This window comes from Alosa sapidissima, chromosome 5 (genome assembly GCF_018492685.1).
Source record: "Alosa sapidissima isolate fAloSap1 chromosome 5, fAloSap1.pri, whole genome shotgun sequence".
Lineage (NCBI taxonomy): Eukaryota > Metazoa > Chordata > Actinopteri > Clupeiformes > Clupeidae > Alosa > Alosa sapidissima.
The window spans coordinates 16,012,401-16,029,550 of NC_055961.1; the positions used below are offsets into that span (position 1 = coordinate 16,012,401).

At 41.3% G+C, this 17,150-nt stretch overlaps 1 protein-coding gene across 1 annotated transcript; it reads left to right on the forward strand.

The window, feature by feature from the left end:
* Window positions 1–1,735: 1,735 nt before the first annotated feature.
* Window positions 1,736–15,740, forward strand: tmtops3b (teleost multiple tissue opsin 3b). Its single transcript, XM_042093594.1, has 4 exons — window positions 1,736–2,276; window positions 2,773–3,101; window positions 9,186–9,419; window positions 13,752–15,740. The coding sequence occupies exons 1-4, from the start codon at window positions 1,901–1,903 to the stop codon at window positions 14,013–14,015; spliced, it is 1,203 nt and encodes a 400-aa protein (XP_041949528.1). The 5' UTR covers window positions 1,736–1,900; the 3' UTR covers window positions 14,016–15,740.
* The last annotated feature ends 1,410 nt before the right edge of the window (window positions 15,741–17,150 follow it).

Below are 17,150 nucleotides of genomic sequence, written 5' to 3' on the forward strand. Positions count from 1 at the left end.
GGGGGAGAGTCCGAGTCCGGGTGTGTGTCTATGTGTGTGTGTGTGTGTGTGTGTGTGTGTGTGTGTGCATGTGTGCATATGTAAATGTGTAGTAGAGTGACTGCCTGGCATGTAAAGTCTTAATCACTGCCGCCCACACACATTCAATCCCGATGAAGTGCATTCACGTGCGGCCTGCCTTTTTATGTCTACTGCCACGGAGGTGGCGTGGCCACAGTGGTGATGGATGCTTCAGTAAATCAACTAAGCTCCATGATCGCCCACTTGTTCGCTCATTAATACTTTCCTGCATCCCCACCTCACCAACGCCTCGCCACACTCTTCCGGCGGAGGGAGGATGACAGAGAGGGTCCTTCTCACGTCTAATGAGCTTTGTTTTATGTGTGCAGAGGATGGGTGAGACTGCACGTGCTAGGCAGTCAATGCTAACAATCCTCTCACACCCACAGCGGAGACAAAGGCAATTAAAATGCCAGGCAGAGTCATGTAGGAGGGCATCTCGACACTTTTGAATCGTGAAATGTTTCCTTAACCCATGACAGCAGTATGGGTTAAGGAAACATTTCTGCAACCCATACATAGAATGCATTTTTGAAGTTGCAGGTTCACAGAAGATTTAGACATTTGTAAGATATACAAAATGTAAATCTCAAAATAAAGTTTGAGGACAGAGCTACAAATAGCTGGATACAAGGACTCCACAGAAACACAAACTTCTTTCAAAATGTTATTCTTAGCAATCTACAGTAGCGTGTCACCATTTTAACATTTTTATGTTATCCACTTTTAATGAATACAAAAATGAGTTTTGCTTGGTGGTTGCATGCCAGCATATTGAAGAACATAGGTCTATCAACATGCTGCCTTGCAGCCTCATTTGTTTTAGCCCAAGGAAGACTCACTGTTATTTAATCTACTCTCTCCTACCAAATTCAGCTGAATATGTCGGCCTAAAAGATGCCATTTCCCATGTGTAAAACCAAGCAGGTACTATAAATATCACCATCCCCTTCTCTCTGTGACACATTGGGGCCCAGTGTCCCTACATCACTTGGAGCCGTTTGTTCTTAGACCCATATGGACTGGCAGTAATAGCCTTCTCAAAGGGAGTCTAGTGGATTATTGATGCTCTGGTGATGTCTTACTTTTCTCCATCTGTTCAGCCCTAGGGGATTTCCAATCCTGGCGGGCATGCCAAATGAACTCAGAAGAAAAGGCACATTTCTCATCACTCATTCTGCCAAAGCAACAGTTAGGCATCTGGCCAATGTATTTATGGGCCTTACTGTAATTGGTCATTCACATTTTTTGATAAACCTTTCAGGTGTTCAAAACAAAGGCACCTTTCATCTTAAAACTATAGTGGAGAGTCACATTATAACCGGTTTAGTAAAACCGGTCTTGAGTTCATGAGTTCAAGCTCATTAAAGTGGATCAAACGTATGCAGTTTCGCAAGATAGGTAAACAATATTCATGGGAGCTATTTGTTCCGTTTTCCCTTCATTTAACCAACTTAAAGTTAAAACACGAGTGGCCGAAATACCTCAGTATTGTAGGTGGACGTGTAGGTGGACGTAGTGTAGGGTCACTCGGACAAGTTTTGTTTTGTCTAGGTTCTGACGGTGATTCATGCTGTTGTTATTGCGTGTTTCTCTGGACAAACGGGAAATGTATGAAGCTGTCGCGGGAGACGAGTGAGGGAGAGTTGGCTTTGAGCCGTGCGGGGGCTGAAAGATCGATCAATAATGCTGCCTCGAGGAAACTGATGCTAGACCAAGAAAGTGGATAGAGGGACGGGATTGAACAACCCATGCTATAGAAACAGGCAATTACTTACTAGTATGCATTTCTGTCAGCTCCTGTTTGCTTTGCTTGTCATTCACTCACCATAGAGCCGAAATGACCATCATTCACGGTGACCTGAATAGTAGCACCATGGACAGCACCACGTTAGACCCGACAACTGACGTTTCGCGTTTACCGCGAGCTCTGAAAGACCTCCCGGAACTTAGCAGGACCAGTCACACTATAGTGGCAGTATGTCTCGGGATAATTTTTGTCCTGGGTTTCTTGGCCAACTTTTGTGTACTTCTTGTTTTTGCTCGTTTCCAGGTTCTTCGGACACCAATCAATCTCATTCTCCTTAATATTTGCGTAAGTGATATGTTAGTATGTATTTTCGGCACTCCGTTCAGCTTTGCTGCTAGTATCTACGGTAGATGGCTCATTGGACTTTCTGGCTGTAAATGGTATGGCTTTGCCAACTCACTCTTTGGTAAGTCCCTGCGTTCTATCACTGTCTATACGTTCTTCTTCAATTCTGAAACAAATACGGTCCATAGACAATTTCACTTATTTTATAAAACGTTATAACATTCTACATGCATGGGCACGTTCATCAATAAATAGATTCCTGAACTTGTGCTATATTATATAAGTATTAGTTTGCAACACGTTTGTTATGTATTGGTTCAGTGGAGGGCTGACACACTTTCCCCATCACTATGTTTGTGGTGTCTCCTGGGTAGGGAACCCATGACATTTGTATTATTAGTGCCTTGCTGAACCAGTTGAGTTTCAAGATTAAAACACAATCAGTCATATAAACATGTAGTGTGAACATTCTGACCCAGTCTCACAAATAATGCCTGCTTTACACAGTAGGTCCCTTTCAACAATGCAGTTCACGTCTTTGCTTCAAATCTTATGCACAGTTACATATATGTCAAATGTGAGAGCTGCAAACACATGTCATGTTTATGTCCATGCAGGCATTGTTTCCCTCGTATCTTTTGCCGTTTTGTCTTTGGAGCGCTATTCAACCATGGTCTGCTGCACCAAGGCAGATGTCTCCGACTACCGGAAAGCCTGGCTGTCCATCGGCGGCTGCTGGCTGTACTCCCTGGCGTGGACGCTGCCGCCGCTCTTTGGCTGGAGCAGCTATGGCCCCGAGGGCCCGGGTACCACCTGCTCCGTGCAGTGGCACCAGCGTTCCCCCGGCAATGTCGCCTATGTGACCTGCCTCTTCGTCTTCTGCCTGCTCCTCCCGCTGGTGCTCATGGTTTACTGCTATGGCAAGATCCTGATGGCCATCCGCGGGGTAAGAATGCGTGCTAATGATTTGACAAAAGATTATGCTCGCTGATGGTGATGATGATGATGAATGCGTATGAGTAGTAATGTGGAGTGCTCCTAGTGTTGCTACTGCTTGTCTTCATGTATGAGTCTGTATGACGCAGGTCCATTTATACACTATGCTCACATGGCCTCAGAGTAGAATTTCATCTGTATCTCAGACTGGGATTCATTGAGTCATTGAGTGTCAGATACATAAATGATACACAGATGGATGGAACTGTAGATGCTTTGAATATTAACATTTTTGCGGGACAGGTTGAGGTTCAAGCAGAGATACTATCAGTTAAAGAGTGGTAGGATTGCAATGCAATGATGGCAGAATGCTTAGGATGCCTTACAAGATATACAGATCAGTTAAGATGTCATAGAAGCATTGCAATGCAATATGTTAGGATTCTTTGAGTCTTTGTGGGTCTTTGACTCATTTAAACACCTCATGCATAGGTGATGATGAACAGTGCAAGATAAATCTGTAATGTAATTGTTTTGTGAGGTAATATTACTGTACACACTCCTCAAAACACATCAGTGGTTCATCTAACAATGTGACACAACCTGATTGTGATACTTTAGTGACAGATAGAACTGAGCTGCCTGGTTTGATGAAACTAATGCTTACAACTCTGTATATATCGGTTGATGTGATCTCAAAGCCCATTTCATTTCAATCCATTCCTGTTTGACAGCATTCAAAGCCTCGCTAAATGAAATTCTGCCTGAAAGAATTTACCTAAGGCAATATATTGGGTCCTTCTCTCTCTCGGTGTGTGTGTGTGTGTGTGAGTGTGTGTGTGTGTGTGTGCGTGTGTGTGTGTGTGTGTGTGTGTGTGTGCGTGTGTGTGCCTAATCTCCATCTGACGGTTATCTTAGGCCAGTTCATTGCTTTTGTGGAACTCTTAGGGGACATTCATATCTGCATCTGGTTTTGGTGCTCTACACACATCATCTTGCATGTGGCGTTGTCATGGTTTACAGTTATGTGATGCTATGCTAAATCCTTAGCCACATACTATTGTGTGCTCACACTAGACAGGTTCAGAAGCAAATAAGGCGTCACTGTGGTTACCCCAAAGCACTTTCAGATGTAACCATGGTGATCTCATAATTGTCTTCAGGTTGATTTACCTCCTGCTCACTGGATTTGTCCCTTATACCCTAAATGAATGTATATAGATTGTTTTCCTCTCAGTCACTTTGATAGGCTTCATTTCTTAGATGAAAATGTTCAATCTAGATGTTATCTACTCGTCACTTGTGCACTTGTTCATAACATCAACTCATTGGGCCTCTTTCACAAACCGTTCTTACGAAGAAATTTGTTCTTAAAACCCACTTACGCAGTTTTTACGAAGACTATGGCATTCACCAATGTTTTCTTGTTTGAGAACTGACTTGTTTGTGCAAAATAAATGGTTATTGCATTTTCATCATATCTGCAGGTGTAAAATATAATATCATTTCAATGAGAACTATATATTTTATCATTTAGGATATTTTTTAATAAAAATATTATAATTAACTTTTTACTAAAATAAATTCCACTATTTTAAAAGCATTCATGTATTTTAGAATAAATAAATAAATAAATAAACACAACAAATAACACTTTTTCACTTTTTATACTGTACTAGCTTCTAAATATAACAGCAGTGCTCTCACTTCAAAGCATGTGTCATATACGGTAAACAAATTGTCTTGCTCATGTAGTGTATAATACACGGTACATATGAAAGCTGGTGCCTCAGCCTCAATTTGTCTGCACACGGCCCTGCAGTACCATGCCCTTTTATGGGGATTGACAGGGCGCTTACCTATTCTAATTAAAAACAATTGGCACGCTATAGGAACAGAAATTTGTCTAGAGATTGTTGAGAAATGAAGTCTCAGTCAGCCAGGAGTAGAGTCAGAAATCTCAGAGAGCTTTATTCACGAATATCCGGAGACCTACGTTGTGTTGCTAACAGATGCAGTCTGATGTTACAAACAAGGAAACACAATTTATACCCCCCTGACAAGTCAAACAAGACATGACATCTCCATTAATGGTACGCAAACCTGTTTACGACTTAGTTACCCAAGGGTTGACCATATCTATAAGGTTGTATCCCATAACGACCGACATCAATAGAATCCAGTCAAGATTGACCCCAAGACAGTAAATAAGGTCTTGGGCGCCAACCCGTCCGGAACGGGGCCTACCCAGACTCCTTTGAAGACACATACACACACATACAACATGTCACACTCACACACAGCATGGCTGCGCAAACACCTTGAACATGGCATTCCATAGATGTTACCTCATAAATCTCTCCTTCACTTTCTGCTTACAGCATCGTCTCTTTCTTCAACATGTGCACAGCCCATACCAAAAGAGAAAATGGTTTAATATAGCACACATATAAATGGTGAACACCTTTAAGGCCAAAATGTCTTACTACAACGCCCTGAGAACTTCAGAAGAAATGGGATTCGATGATAAGAACAAAACTGCAAACGATTCTGAGAACAGCTTTGTGTATCTTCCTAAGAGTTATAGGACCTTCTTAAGAACACAGTTAAGAAAATTCTTAGGAAGATATTGGTGAATGAGGCCCATTCTTTTTAATATTTGAAAAACTCTTTTGCCTATATTCATGCAAAAGGGTATGTATAATCGCCAGCTGTTTAATCTAACCCTCCAAAACAGCTAGCCGTCACTTTGTGCGAGTGATGACATGCAAATAAAACCGGTTATTCTTATATTCTTATATTATATATATATATATATATTACTATATTCTTATATTAACCATATGCATGGGAAGTATATGATCAGTTTGTTCAGGGTCCTTTTGTCAGATATTGAATTGATGCACTCCAGTTCAGCTCCCACTACAGAGCCAGCTTACCAGCCTGTCAATTCGCCCTGCATCCTTCTTCTTTGTGCTTCCTCCCCAGCATACTACTGCATAGAAGAGGACGCTGGCAACAACATACTGGTAGAACATCCTGAGGAGCTTGCTGCACACATTGAAGGACCGCAGCCTCCTCAGGAAGTACAGCCTGCTCTGCCCTTTCTTGTAGAGTGCATCAGTGTTGGCTGACCAGTCCAGTTTATTGTCCAGGTGGAGACCCAGATACTTGTAGGTGCTTACCACCTCCACATTGACCCCATCAATGGGGACTGGTAGCAGAGTGGGCTTAGACCTGCGGAAATCCCCCACCATCTCCTTGGTCTTTGAAGTGTTGAGTTAAAGATGATTGAGTTTGCGCCATTGCACATTGCAAGTCCTCCACCAGGCTCCTGTACTCCTCCTCCTGCCCGTTCCTGATACACCCCACAATTGCAGTATCGTCAGAAAACTTCAACATATGGCATGACTCGGTGTTGTAGCAGAAATCAGATGTGTACAGGGTGAACAGGACCGGAGAGAGCACAGTTCCCTGTGGCGCTCCGGTGCTGCTGATCACAGTGTCAGAGAGACAGTTCTTCAGTCTGACAAACTGTGGTCGCTCGGTCAGGTAATCTGTAATCCAGGTTACCAGGTGAGCGTCCACACCCATCTGCAAAAGCTTGTCTCCCAGTCTGAGGGGTTGGATGGTGTTAAAAGCACTTGAGAAATCAAAGAACATGATTCTCACAGCACGTTTCCCCTTGTCTAGGTGAGAATGTGTCCTGTGTAGAAGATAAGTGATGGCATCGTCCACGCCCACTTTCTCCTGGTATGCAAACTGTAACGGGTCTAGTGCATGGTGTACCTGGGGTCTGAGCATACCTAAGACCAGTCGCTCCATTGTTTTCATCACATGTGATGTAAGAGCGACAGGTCTGTAGTCATTAAGCTCACTAGGGTGTGGCTTCTTAGGGACAGGGGTGAGACATGATGTCTTCCACAGTGTTGGAACTTGTCCAAAGCGTAGGCTCAAATTGAAGATGTGCTTCAGTGGCTCCCCCAGTTCAGCAGCACAGGCCTTGAGTAGCCTTGGACACAGTCAGTCAGGCCCCGCTGCTTTATTGATGCGCAGTTTCTTTAGTTGGGCTCTCACTTGATCTGTTGTGATGATGGGGGGTGTAAGGGGAGGGGAGGGGGAGGGGTGCATCTGGGATCTGTGTGTCTGATGTGTGGCTGTTGACTGAGGTCGTTGTCACCTCATTGTTTGTGATCGCCATGTGGGGGAGGGGTGCAATATCCAGTGATGGTGGGGGTACGATAGCCTGTGATGATGGAGGTGGGTGTTGCACTGGTATTTAGGCGGTGTGGGGGTGGGGGCGGGGGGATGGTGGACAGACCACTGCATTGGAGCTGGAGCAGGGCAGTCAAACCTGTTGTAGAAGTGGTTCAACTGGTTCGCCCTGTCCAGGTCCCCCTCCACAGAGCTGCTGCTCTTCTTCAGGCCAGTTATAATCTTCATGCCGTCCCATGCCTCCTTCAAGTACTTCAAGAACTGGAGTGCATCACTTCAATATCTGACAAAAGGACCCTGAACAAACTGATCAACATCTTGGACAATGAGTGTCACCCACTCCACAGCACTATTGTTAAGCAGAAGAGCCTGATCAGCTGGAGACTTCGCTCACTGCCTTGCACAACAGACAGACTGAGGAAGTCATTTGTCCCCAGGGCCATTGAACTGTTCAATGCTTCACTTAAGGGAAGAGGAGATATAGACTTCTCTGCATAGTCTGTCTGCCTCTTCACCCCCTCCATGTTTCGATACTGTCTGTCCACTATAGCCACTTTTTACCACTGTCTTTCTGCCTCACTGTTTGTGTGCTATATTAGCACATTAGCACATATGCATAACCCCTCCCTCCATGCCACAGCCGAACTGTGGCCACACTTATACCTTTTCTTAAAATAGTTATATATATAGATATATAGACTTTATTTCTGCATTGTTGCACTCATTTGCACTATCACCATTGCACCATCACCATGACACTCACCCACACAGAGCACCTTACCTTACCTTACTATGCACAGAGAATCACAGGCTCAGTCCCTGCCTCAGTCATTGCAAGCGCCTCTTGATTGATTAATCACCACTATGTGGATACTGTTTTTAGAATTGATTTAGATGAAGTGTTAGTTATTATAATTTGTATTTTAGTATATTTAGTATATTCTTTATCTTCTACTGTCCGTATTGTTTAGTTGTGTTTTTATATTATATACTTTTAATTACTTTTCTGCTGTTAATGAATGTGTGTGTGTTGTCTGTATGCTACTGAGACCTTGAATTTCCCCTGGGAATCAATAAAGTATCTATCTATCTATCTATCTATCTATCTATCTATCTATCTATCTATCTATCTATCTATCTATCTATATGCTTCAACTAACCATATTAGTTTCAGTAGCATGTTACTTGGCATTCAATCCATACTTGATGGATGATTGCTGTATTGATGATTGCTGATGATTACTGTAACAACAATTGATTCAATTTGTTAAAATGCACATCACCAAGCCAGAGTAGATGTGCTAGGTCATCATGAGGTAAATCAACCCAATGATTGAACTCATAAATTACCATGACAAATGGTAGAAATGGAATACACATCCAGGATATAAAATTGACAACATATAATTTTTTTTTTACTTTCATAGTTGCAAACAATAACATAATGACACACGTATAATAATCATTTTGAGTAAGTTACAGGCTTTTGCCAGCTTCTTTGCATGCATTGTGTGATACTGTTTGTGCAACTAGTTTCAAGAAATGCACTTACTGTTTGGAAAAATGATTACTCAAGAAATGTGCCAATAAATAAATAAATAAATAAATAAATAAATAAATAACCCTGTCCCAGTAGGTGTGAATACTGATCTACTGTATAACACAAAGTCTCTTTATTAGTTTTATTTCTACAGAGGATATCCATGCTGTTTTCTACTAATGACTACTCATTTTTATAAAGTGCTGTGTCTGTATTTATTTCACCACTTCATGATGATCTTCCATAAAAAACAAACTATCAGCACTGCTTCTCTAATTCTTACTCACCTATATATCTGTGCTGTTTAACCCCACCCCATCCAACCTTCTCCATCTGCAGGCAGCCCGGATCAACCAGACATCATGCCAGCGTCGGGAGACCCATGTTTTGCTCATGGTACTGTCCATGGTCTCCTGTTACCTGCTCTGTTGGATGCCCTATGGGGTGGTAGCGTTGCTGGCCACGTTCGGCAGGGTCGGTGTTGTTGGCCCCACAGCGAGCATCATCCCCTCCATACTGGCCAAGTCCAGTACTGTGCTCAATCCCATCGTCTATGTGCTTTTCAATAACCAGGTACAGATTTCAGAGCCTTTGATTCCTGTGTTGAATGTTATTATATGCTGATGTGCTTCAGAAATGGAGGTTGATCAAATTGTATTTGTGAATTGAATAGGGAGCTTGTTTGTTATACTCAGTGTATTAATTGAGGTGTAATATATCTTTAAGTCGCAAGAGGGCAGTCATGGACCTATTTTCTAAGCCTCAGTATGGTGTGGTGAAATGAAATTCAGATATTTACCATTTCTCTCAATCAGTTAGATTAATTTCATGAAACAACGCCAATAAACCATTGACTTCAACCCAAATTGAACCAATTATTAGACAGATAGAAACAAGTGAGCCCTGCACACATACACCCTCACATGCTCACACACACACACACACACACACACAGAGAGAGCGAGCGAGAGAGAGAGAGAGGGAGAGTAATCAGAAAAAAACAACTACAACCACCATGTTCTCAATGCTGTATGAGTAAAATTGGCATTGATTTACTGAAGAACTGATTTATGAATTATGTGTATCACATGTGACGTGTGAAACGTGTGAAAAGGGGGTTTGAGATTTGTGTTGGTGTTTGTGTGTAAACAGTTTAAGCCCCCACAGAGCTAGAAAGGAGTGGTTCGAGGCCACCATTACTCTAGTCTAGACTCTCACTCAGCAAGCCTACAGTGGAACAGAATATTTTATATTGATTGCACACAGGGGGATGTTAACAGTAGCTCGTACTGGCCCCAGGCATCGCCGCTGAATTTCCATGAAAGATGAAACTCTTACGTGTCAGTCAATGGGACTTGTCTCAGTAGATGTTAGCTAGCAATCAATGCTAGTTTTCATGCCAAAAGTCAGATATTGCTGAACACAGTGGCGGTTTTAGGATTTTTCTGAGACAGGGGCCACAAAGGGGCCACATCATACACTGAGGGGCCAAGAACCGGTCAACATCCATACACAGAAAATCCCTTGTTTAGTAAGGCAGAGGCACGTAGTCTATGTGATATGCAGGACTATACGCAGTATACCCAAAGTCCTTTTAGGCAAGTCCTTCCACTCAACGGCCATATTGCAATGCTTTTTGGGCACTCATCGTGCATCCTATTCGGCAGAAATGTGTGTGCGCAAGGCTTCACGACACTAATCTTGCTCTAGCAGCGAGTTCACAACACACCATATGATTGGCTCAATGTATTCACATCACACCACATGATTGGCTCAATGTATTCACATGTCAACGTTTTGCCGACGAAGGGGTGGGATATGTGTAGACAACGGCCATATTGACGTTACAAACTAGCCCCATGCATTTCTATGGAGAATTTTATGGAGTGCTGTGTCTCCTCATTAGAAAGTCTCTGGTATACCCACTTAAAAAGTATCACCATCTCAGTATACCAACTTAAAACAGACAAGGATAGGTATTCATATTTGGGGTTGATCACAGTATACCCACTACAGCTAACTAGACTACACCACAGCATTAAGGTGCATACATTTCACCAGTGTTACCTTGTTCAAATACTTGAATGCTAAATGCTAAAAAACAAAAAAGCCAATACAATTCTTAACAATTTTCCCATTTATTTATAATGTGCATTGAAAACACAATATAAAACAAAAATATAATAGACACTTCAGTGGAAATACATTGATATTTTAAACAGAAATCATACATCATCATACATACATTTTTCATTCAATTAAACAAGTTTAACTTTAACTCTTTCCCCTTTTGTTGAAAAGAGAAACCACTTTCACTGCCAGTTTGTGTACATTAAAACAAACACACACACACACATGCACAGTACACACACAGCATGTGAGCAACAACTACATCATATTTACACAATTTTTTCAACTTTCAACAACTATTTTTACAATGGTCTGATTTGGAATGGTCTTTGAAGCCACCGTCTTGCTTCCAGTTAGAAAAGCCTGATTCTGCTTTGAAGACTGACGATGGGTCATTTGAAAGCGAAAAAACTACGGAAGGGTAGCAAAACACTAAAGATGGAATATTCCTACCATTTGAAGTCTTTGTATCAGAAGTCATTGAGTGGCCTCTTCCTATTTACGTGCTGCATCTTGCGGAATACCAGTTTAGGAGAGGTTGCACAGAACCATCTGCTCTAGAATGGGAAATGACTGGAGAGAAGAAAATGAAACAAGTTTGAGTAACTTAATTGTTATTAACTTTCATAACCCACTGTCAACCTTTGTTGATTTCTAAAATGAACGACAAAATATGCTCACTATAGTGGCAATAGGAAATAGCTTCATACCATTAGGAGCAGCTATGCTTGGTGACTGGTGGTTCTGAAGACTGTGGGTTGAAGTCACCAGCTCCTGCGCCATCCCAGTCTGTACGTAAAACACAAATGCGTGTCACAAAATCCATGCTTGTATTATTCAGCATGTCGTCTGGCAACTGTAAAACCAGTTATTATTTTTTTTTAAATCATATAAAGCTTGAGTGAATAGAGTAGAACATTTACATCAATTTACATCACATCAATTTATCTGAATGAAACTCTCCTTGTCCTAACACTTTGAAGCCCATGAATCAAATACACTCAGAATAGTGGTTAATAACTTTGCAATGATAGCTCACATTAACTACAAAAAATGTAGCGTTAGCTATTAGGCATGTAGGCTATTCTCATGTTCATGTTAGCAGCTGCCAAACTTTTTCCTCAAGCAAAAAAAATCGAACGTTATTTACATTTGGTAAGGCACACCAGCGCATGTAATATTATTAATTTCGAACCCCAAACAAACAGGGTGTCAATTTCTCTGCGTTTCATATAACACCATTTCAAACACTTCATACATTACCTTTCCATACATAAAATCTATTAGCATGCTAACAATGAATAACTAGAAATGCAATTCCGAGGAATTACACGAGGGGATGCAATCTGCTGGTTAGGGTGTTGGTGGGGCTGTTGAGCTTGCTGCTAGCTGGTTGGTAGGGTAATTGTGATACCTGCAAAGGTGCTTTTAGAGTAACCAAATTTGAATCTTGTGTGACATGGCATTCTTGAGATATCACACTCAAGGTGTTTTTGACCTTGACATTTGACCTTCAACCTCCAACATCAACTCACTTCACCTTTGAGTCCATAAAAACACTCGTACCAAATTTGAAGCATGTACGTCAAGCCGTTCTGGAGATATAATGCTGAATGCATGAGATATGGCTGGGACTTTTATTTTGACACACAGGAAACACTTTAACAGGATGTGTAGTTCAGGTAGAGCTAGATTGTATGCTTAGAGGCTGAGACAGTTGAATTCCTTACAGGTGACACCTGTGCCAGTGTTCTGATTAGCCTGGGAAAAACTGCTCTGAGAACTACTTAACGAGCGCAGCTGGCTCTATTATGACATCACAGCCCCCATTCAAGTCTATGGGGGAAAAATACACTTTTAATTACAAATATCTCAAAAAGTATAAAGTAAAGCCTTGGAAGATCTACGGAACGGTGTTTGAACCAAATTTGTACGTTAAGCGGTTTGGGCTGAATAGCGCGCACAAAAAGGTAAAAAGAAAAATAATAAGAAGAAGAAGTCTCCGGATTTCAATAGAGGGGATGCATCCCCTCTAACAATCAAACCTCAACTCAAGTAACCTAACGTTAAGTTAATGTTAACAGTTCACTGACTAAGTCAGTTAACAGTTCACTACAAGCTTGCTGCTGCTTCGTAATTTAATTGACAAACTTAACATATTGTGACAGCAACAAATAAACGTCCCTTTCATATAATGATGATAACCAACATAGAGATTTGTGACTCACCAAGAAACTTCTGTGGAGGATGAAACGCTGCTATCGGTTCTTCACGTTAGAATTCTAGCTGATACTTTCGTTAGCCAAATGTATCGGTTCTTCACGTTAGCTGATACTTCCGTTAGCCAAATGTATCGTTTCTTCACTTTAGCAGAGACATTTCTGTTTGGCCAAATGTATTCTTTCCTTTACAGTTCACTGTGTGCTTCAGCTTTCAAGCTTCATAGGTGCATTACTGCCACCAGTTGTTTGGGAATGGAATTGCATCTCTGATCGTCGTTCTCAACAAGTTTGACACTTACAGTATTGATGATTAACGGTACAGGGGCCAGTCAGGGGCCAATGAGATTTCAGATGGGGGCCCCTGTGGCCCCGCCCCTGGCTGAACAAGAAGTCAAGTGTATTCATTGTATTGTTTTTAACTTTAATCAGATATTATATTTGTACTTTATATTGTACTTTATATTATATATTGTATACTTGTTATATATATTTATATTTAACTATATATATATATATATTGAAGCTTGTAAATGTTTTCTACATATGTTTTTAGTTCTACAGGTGTTTCATGGCATTTGTGCAGTGTGGTCCAGGCAGTCAGAGGCACAACTACCTCCACACTCTCCAGAGCAGCCCAGCCCTGGCAGGCCACCCAAACTGCATGCCTCTCAGTCCCCTGGGCGGCCTGTCCAGCACCGCCAACTCGCCAGCACGCCTGGAGGAGCAGACTCCCCACCGGCCAGCCAAAGACCAGCAGCAGTGCCAGCTGCAGACAGACAAGCAGTCGCTGGTCCTGGTGGTACACTACACTCCATAAGCTTGGGGAATACTCTGACACATTGTCTTTATTATGTCTATGGATATTTGACAGCAATCATCAGCCACATTTAGATTTGTAGATCGGAGGATGAATAGTTCATTTGCAAAAACAAATATCTCAATTTTCATACAATCATAAATCGTGTGTTTTATTGTGTATTCCAGGTAATATCAATATCAAACTGCAGTTGCGTTGTTTTGATTATGTAGCAATACATCACATTAAAACAGCCTACTGCTGCAGATTTGCTGAATGTATGCCTGGAATGCATGATGAGAAAATAATTGATTAAAAATCATTCAAATAAAATAACAAATGGCCATTTTGCATTCAGACAGAGCTTGGCTGGAAGCAGAATGAGATTTGTATTCACAGATGAATGTGTTGCTGCACCATTAAATGCTCTGCTACTAGCATTAGATCTTAGGATCACACTCAGTCTGAGTACAAATATCTTCTCGGTGGCTCACTGGGGTATGTGTGGCCATATTTTCAGGACCCTGAAATTATCCTGAATGGAGTAATTTGGCAAAAGCTCATAGAAAGTGCAATCTGTAGTGAGTGGTGCATGAATACACACATTTTATTTGTCATCAATAATAACGTTTTTTTTTCTTCAGAAATCTGTGACCAAATATTGATGTCACAGATGAAGAAATGTATTTCATTTATCTGTAATTTTACTAAATTGTGAAATATCAAAATCCTTTATTCTCTTTGCCTGGCATCTGGCAGGTTTTCAACAGGACGCTTCAAGAGGGAGTGCATTGTCAAAAATATTTAGTGTCTGACCACCAGATGGCAAGGTTTACACTGTTTTAATCACCATTTGTTTGTTTCTGAAATGCAGGATCACACCCATTTGTAGATTTCCATGACAGGCATTTTTCTGTCTAAACTTTACTCTTACGTCTCTATAACTGTGTTTCCCTAAAATGAAGAGGATTTCTATATCTTAACTGATATATGTGGTGATCTCTTTTAGAAGTGAAGCAGGCTTTCAAATTAAGAGGCTTAGAATAATGTAAGGTAATCCACACTGAACTGAGATTAACTTTTTATAGGAGTCCCACCTGCATACTAATAAGAACATGTCTGTGCCTGGCCTCATGTACTTGGACACAGGGGTTTCTGATGGCTGTGCCTTGTGATGACAGTGGGGATTGTTTAAGACATAAGAGTTGATGAATGCATAAATTGTTTTTAAGAGTGTTTAAGGGTCTCACTCAGGACAAAACATGCAAGTATTTGATAATAAGTGCTGACAAGAACAACAATGCATTGTTCTTCCAGTTAAATTTGGAAATGTATACATACAGTTAACTAGGTAAAGAACTGAAGATAATACGCAATGTCACGACCTGGTATTTTTGAATTCCATGAATGTTTGTCATTTTTCAGACAGCCAATGTTTCAGGTCTTTCGTGTGCCTATTTGTAGTGTTTACATATGCACCTAAGTACTTAATCTATAATTGTGTGTGTACGGATTTGAATCACATGGTTAATTTTAGTGTGGATGCAAGACCATTCACTTAGCGGGGCTGGTTAAAGTGCAGTGCGGTATTGATGTGTATTTTTTTTAATCACAGGGTATTGATATTGATTGGGCATCGTTTGTTGTGGCCTGTCTGAAGCCTGTCTGCAGCAGTCACACTGGCCTTTTGTTTTTCTCTTCTTCAATCTAATATCAAAAGGCTCAAATGAAGTTTAAAATGGTTATCCAAAGGTAAATTCTTGTGTATTGTGAAAGTGGTGTTATTAATACATTTATGCCATTAAATGTATGTCTCAAACAAACTATACCTCTGTTTTATCCTTTTTCCCATCCCCCATTCTCATCCACATGCTCTCTGCCTCTTCCTCAGGATCTCTTTCCCCCTCCCCCCCTTTTTTATCTTCCACCTCTCTTTTCTTATGGTCTTTCTGCTTATTTTCCATTCCCCAGTTCTCTCTCTCTCTCTCTCTCTCTCTCTCTCTCTCTGTTTCTGCAGAGAGTGTAGCCTGAGCTGCATGGCAATAGTGCTGGGCTTGCGGAGGCGCACTGCATAGTGCCATGAGTAGGTAAACAGACAGCGATGAGAGGTCACCGAGACAGAACCACCCACCAGGTTCAAAAGACATCCACGCTTACGTTACATTCTTAGTGTACCGTCAATTTAGTGTCAACCTCTCACACTGCAAGCACACTGAGGAGGTAAAAAAAAACACACTTTGCTTTCATCCTTTGATAGCTTCTCATCCTTAGTTCAGATAAAAAACTTAATTGCTGCTGGCATCTGTTTTTTGTTTGTATTTTACTTTCTCCACCTTGACTCTGTCAGTTTGTATCCCTGCATAATGAATCACCAATGCCTCCACAATTGGTGGCTTAAAAATAATGGTGAGAGGCATATTCATTAGATATCGGCTTTCACTTCATTATGCTAAAAGTTTAGTCCGCTACACACACACATATACACACACACACAGTGTTCAAGTGTTGACAGTGGTGCGGTGCCTGCGGAATATGTGATCAAATTGTTTTTACCATCCCCAACCCCCCCCCCCCACCCCCACCTCCACCCTCATTTATGGTACACTTGAAACATGTTTTTAATCACAGCAGACTCATTAGCGTAACAGCTAATCAAAGACCTAATCTATTTTCCTCTCAGGTCTGTGGAACTAAGTCACCCATGTGGAGATAGCCAGCAACCTTCCTTTCATTTGAGAAACAGTGAATCAGCTAACATTTAAGTGCATGCACACTTGTATACTTGGAAGTGCATGCACACTTGTATAGCAGCAGACTCATTAGCGTAACAGCTAATCAAAGACCTAATCTATTTTCCTCTCAGGTCTGTGGAATAGCCAGCAACCTTCCTTTCATTTGAGAAACAGTCAATCAGCTAACATTTAAGTGCATGCACACTTGTATACTTGGAAGTGCATGCACACTTGTATACTTGGAAGTATGCATACCTGTATTTGCATACTACTTTACACAAAGTCTTTACACACCTTTGCTTTAGTAAAATGGGAGTGCAGGTGTCTGGAGAGAGTTAAGTATGCTCTGGAGTGAGTTCATTTCCCCAAGGGCCAACGTCAGGATACGGCATGAGGGCTGTTAATAGCAAATGTTCTAATAATG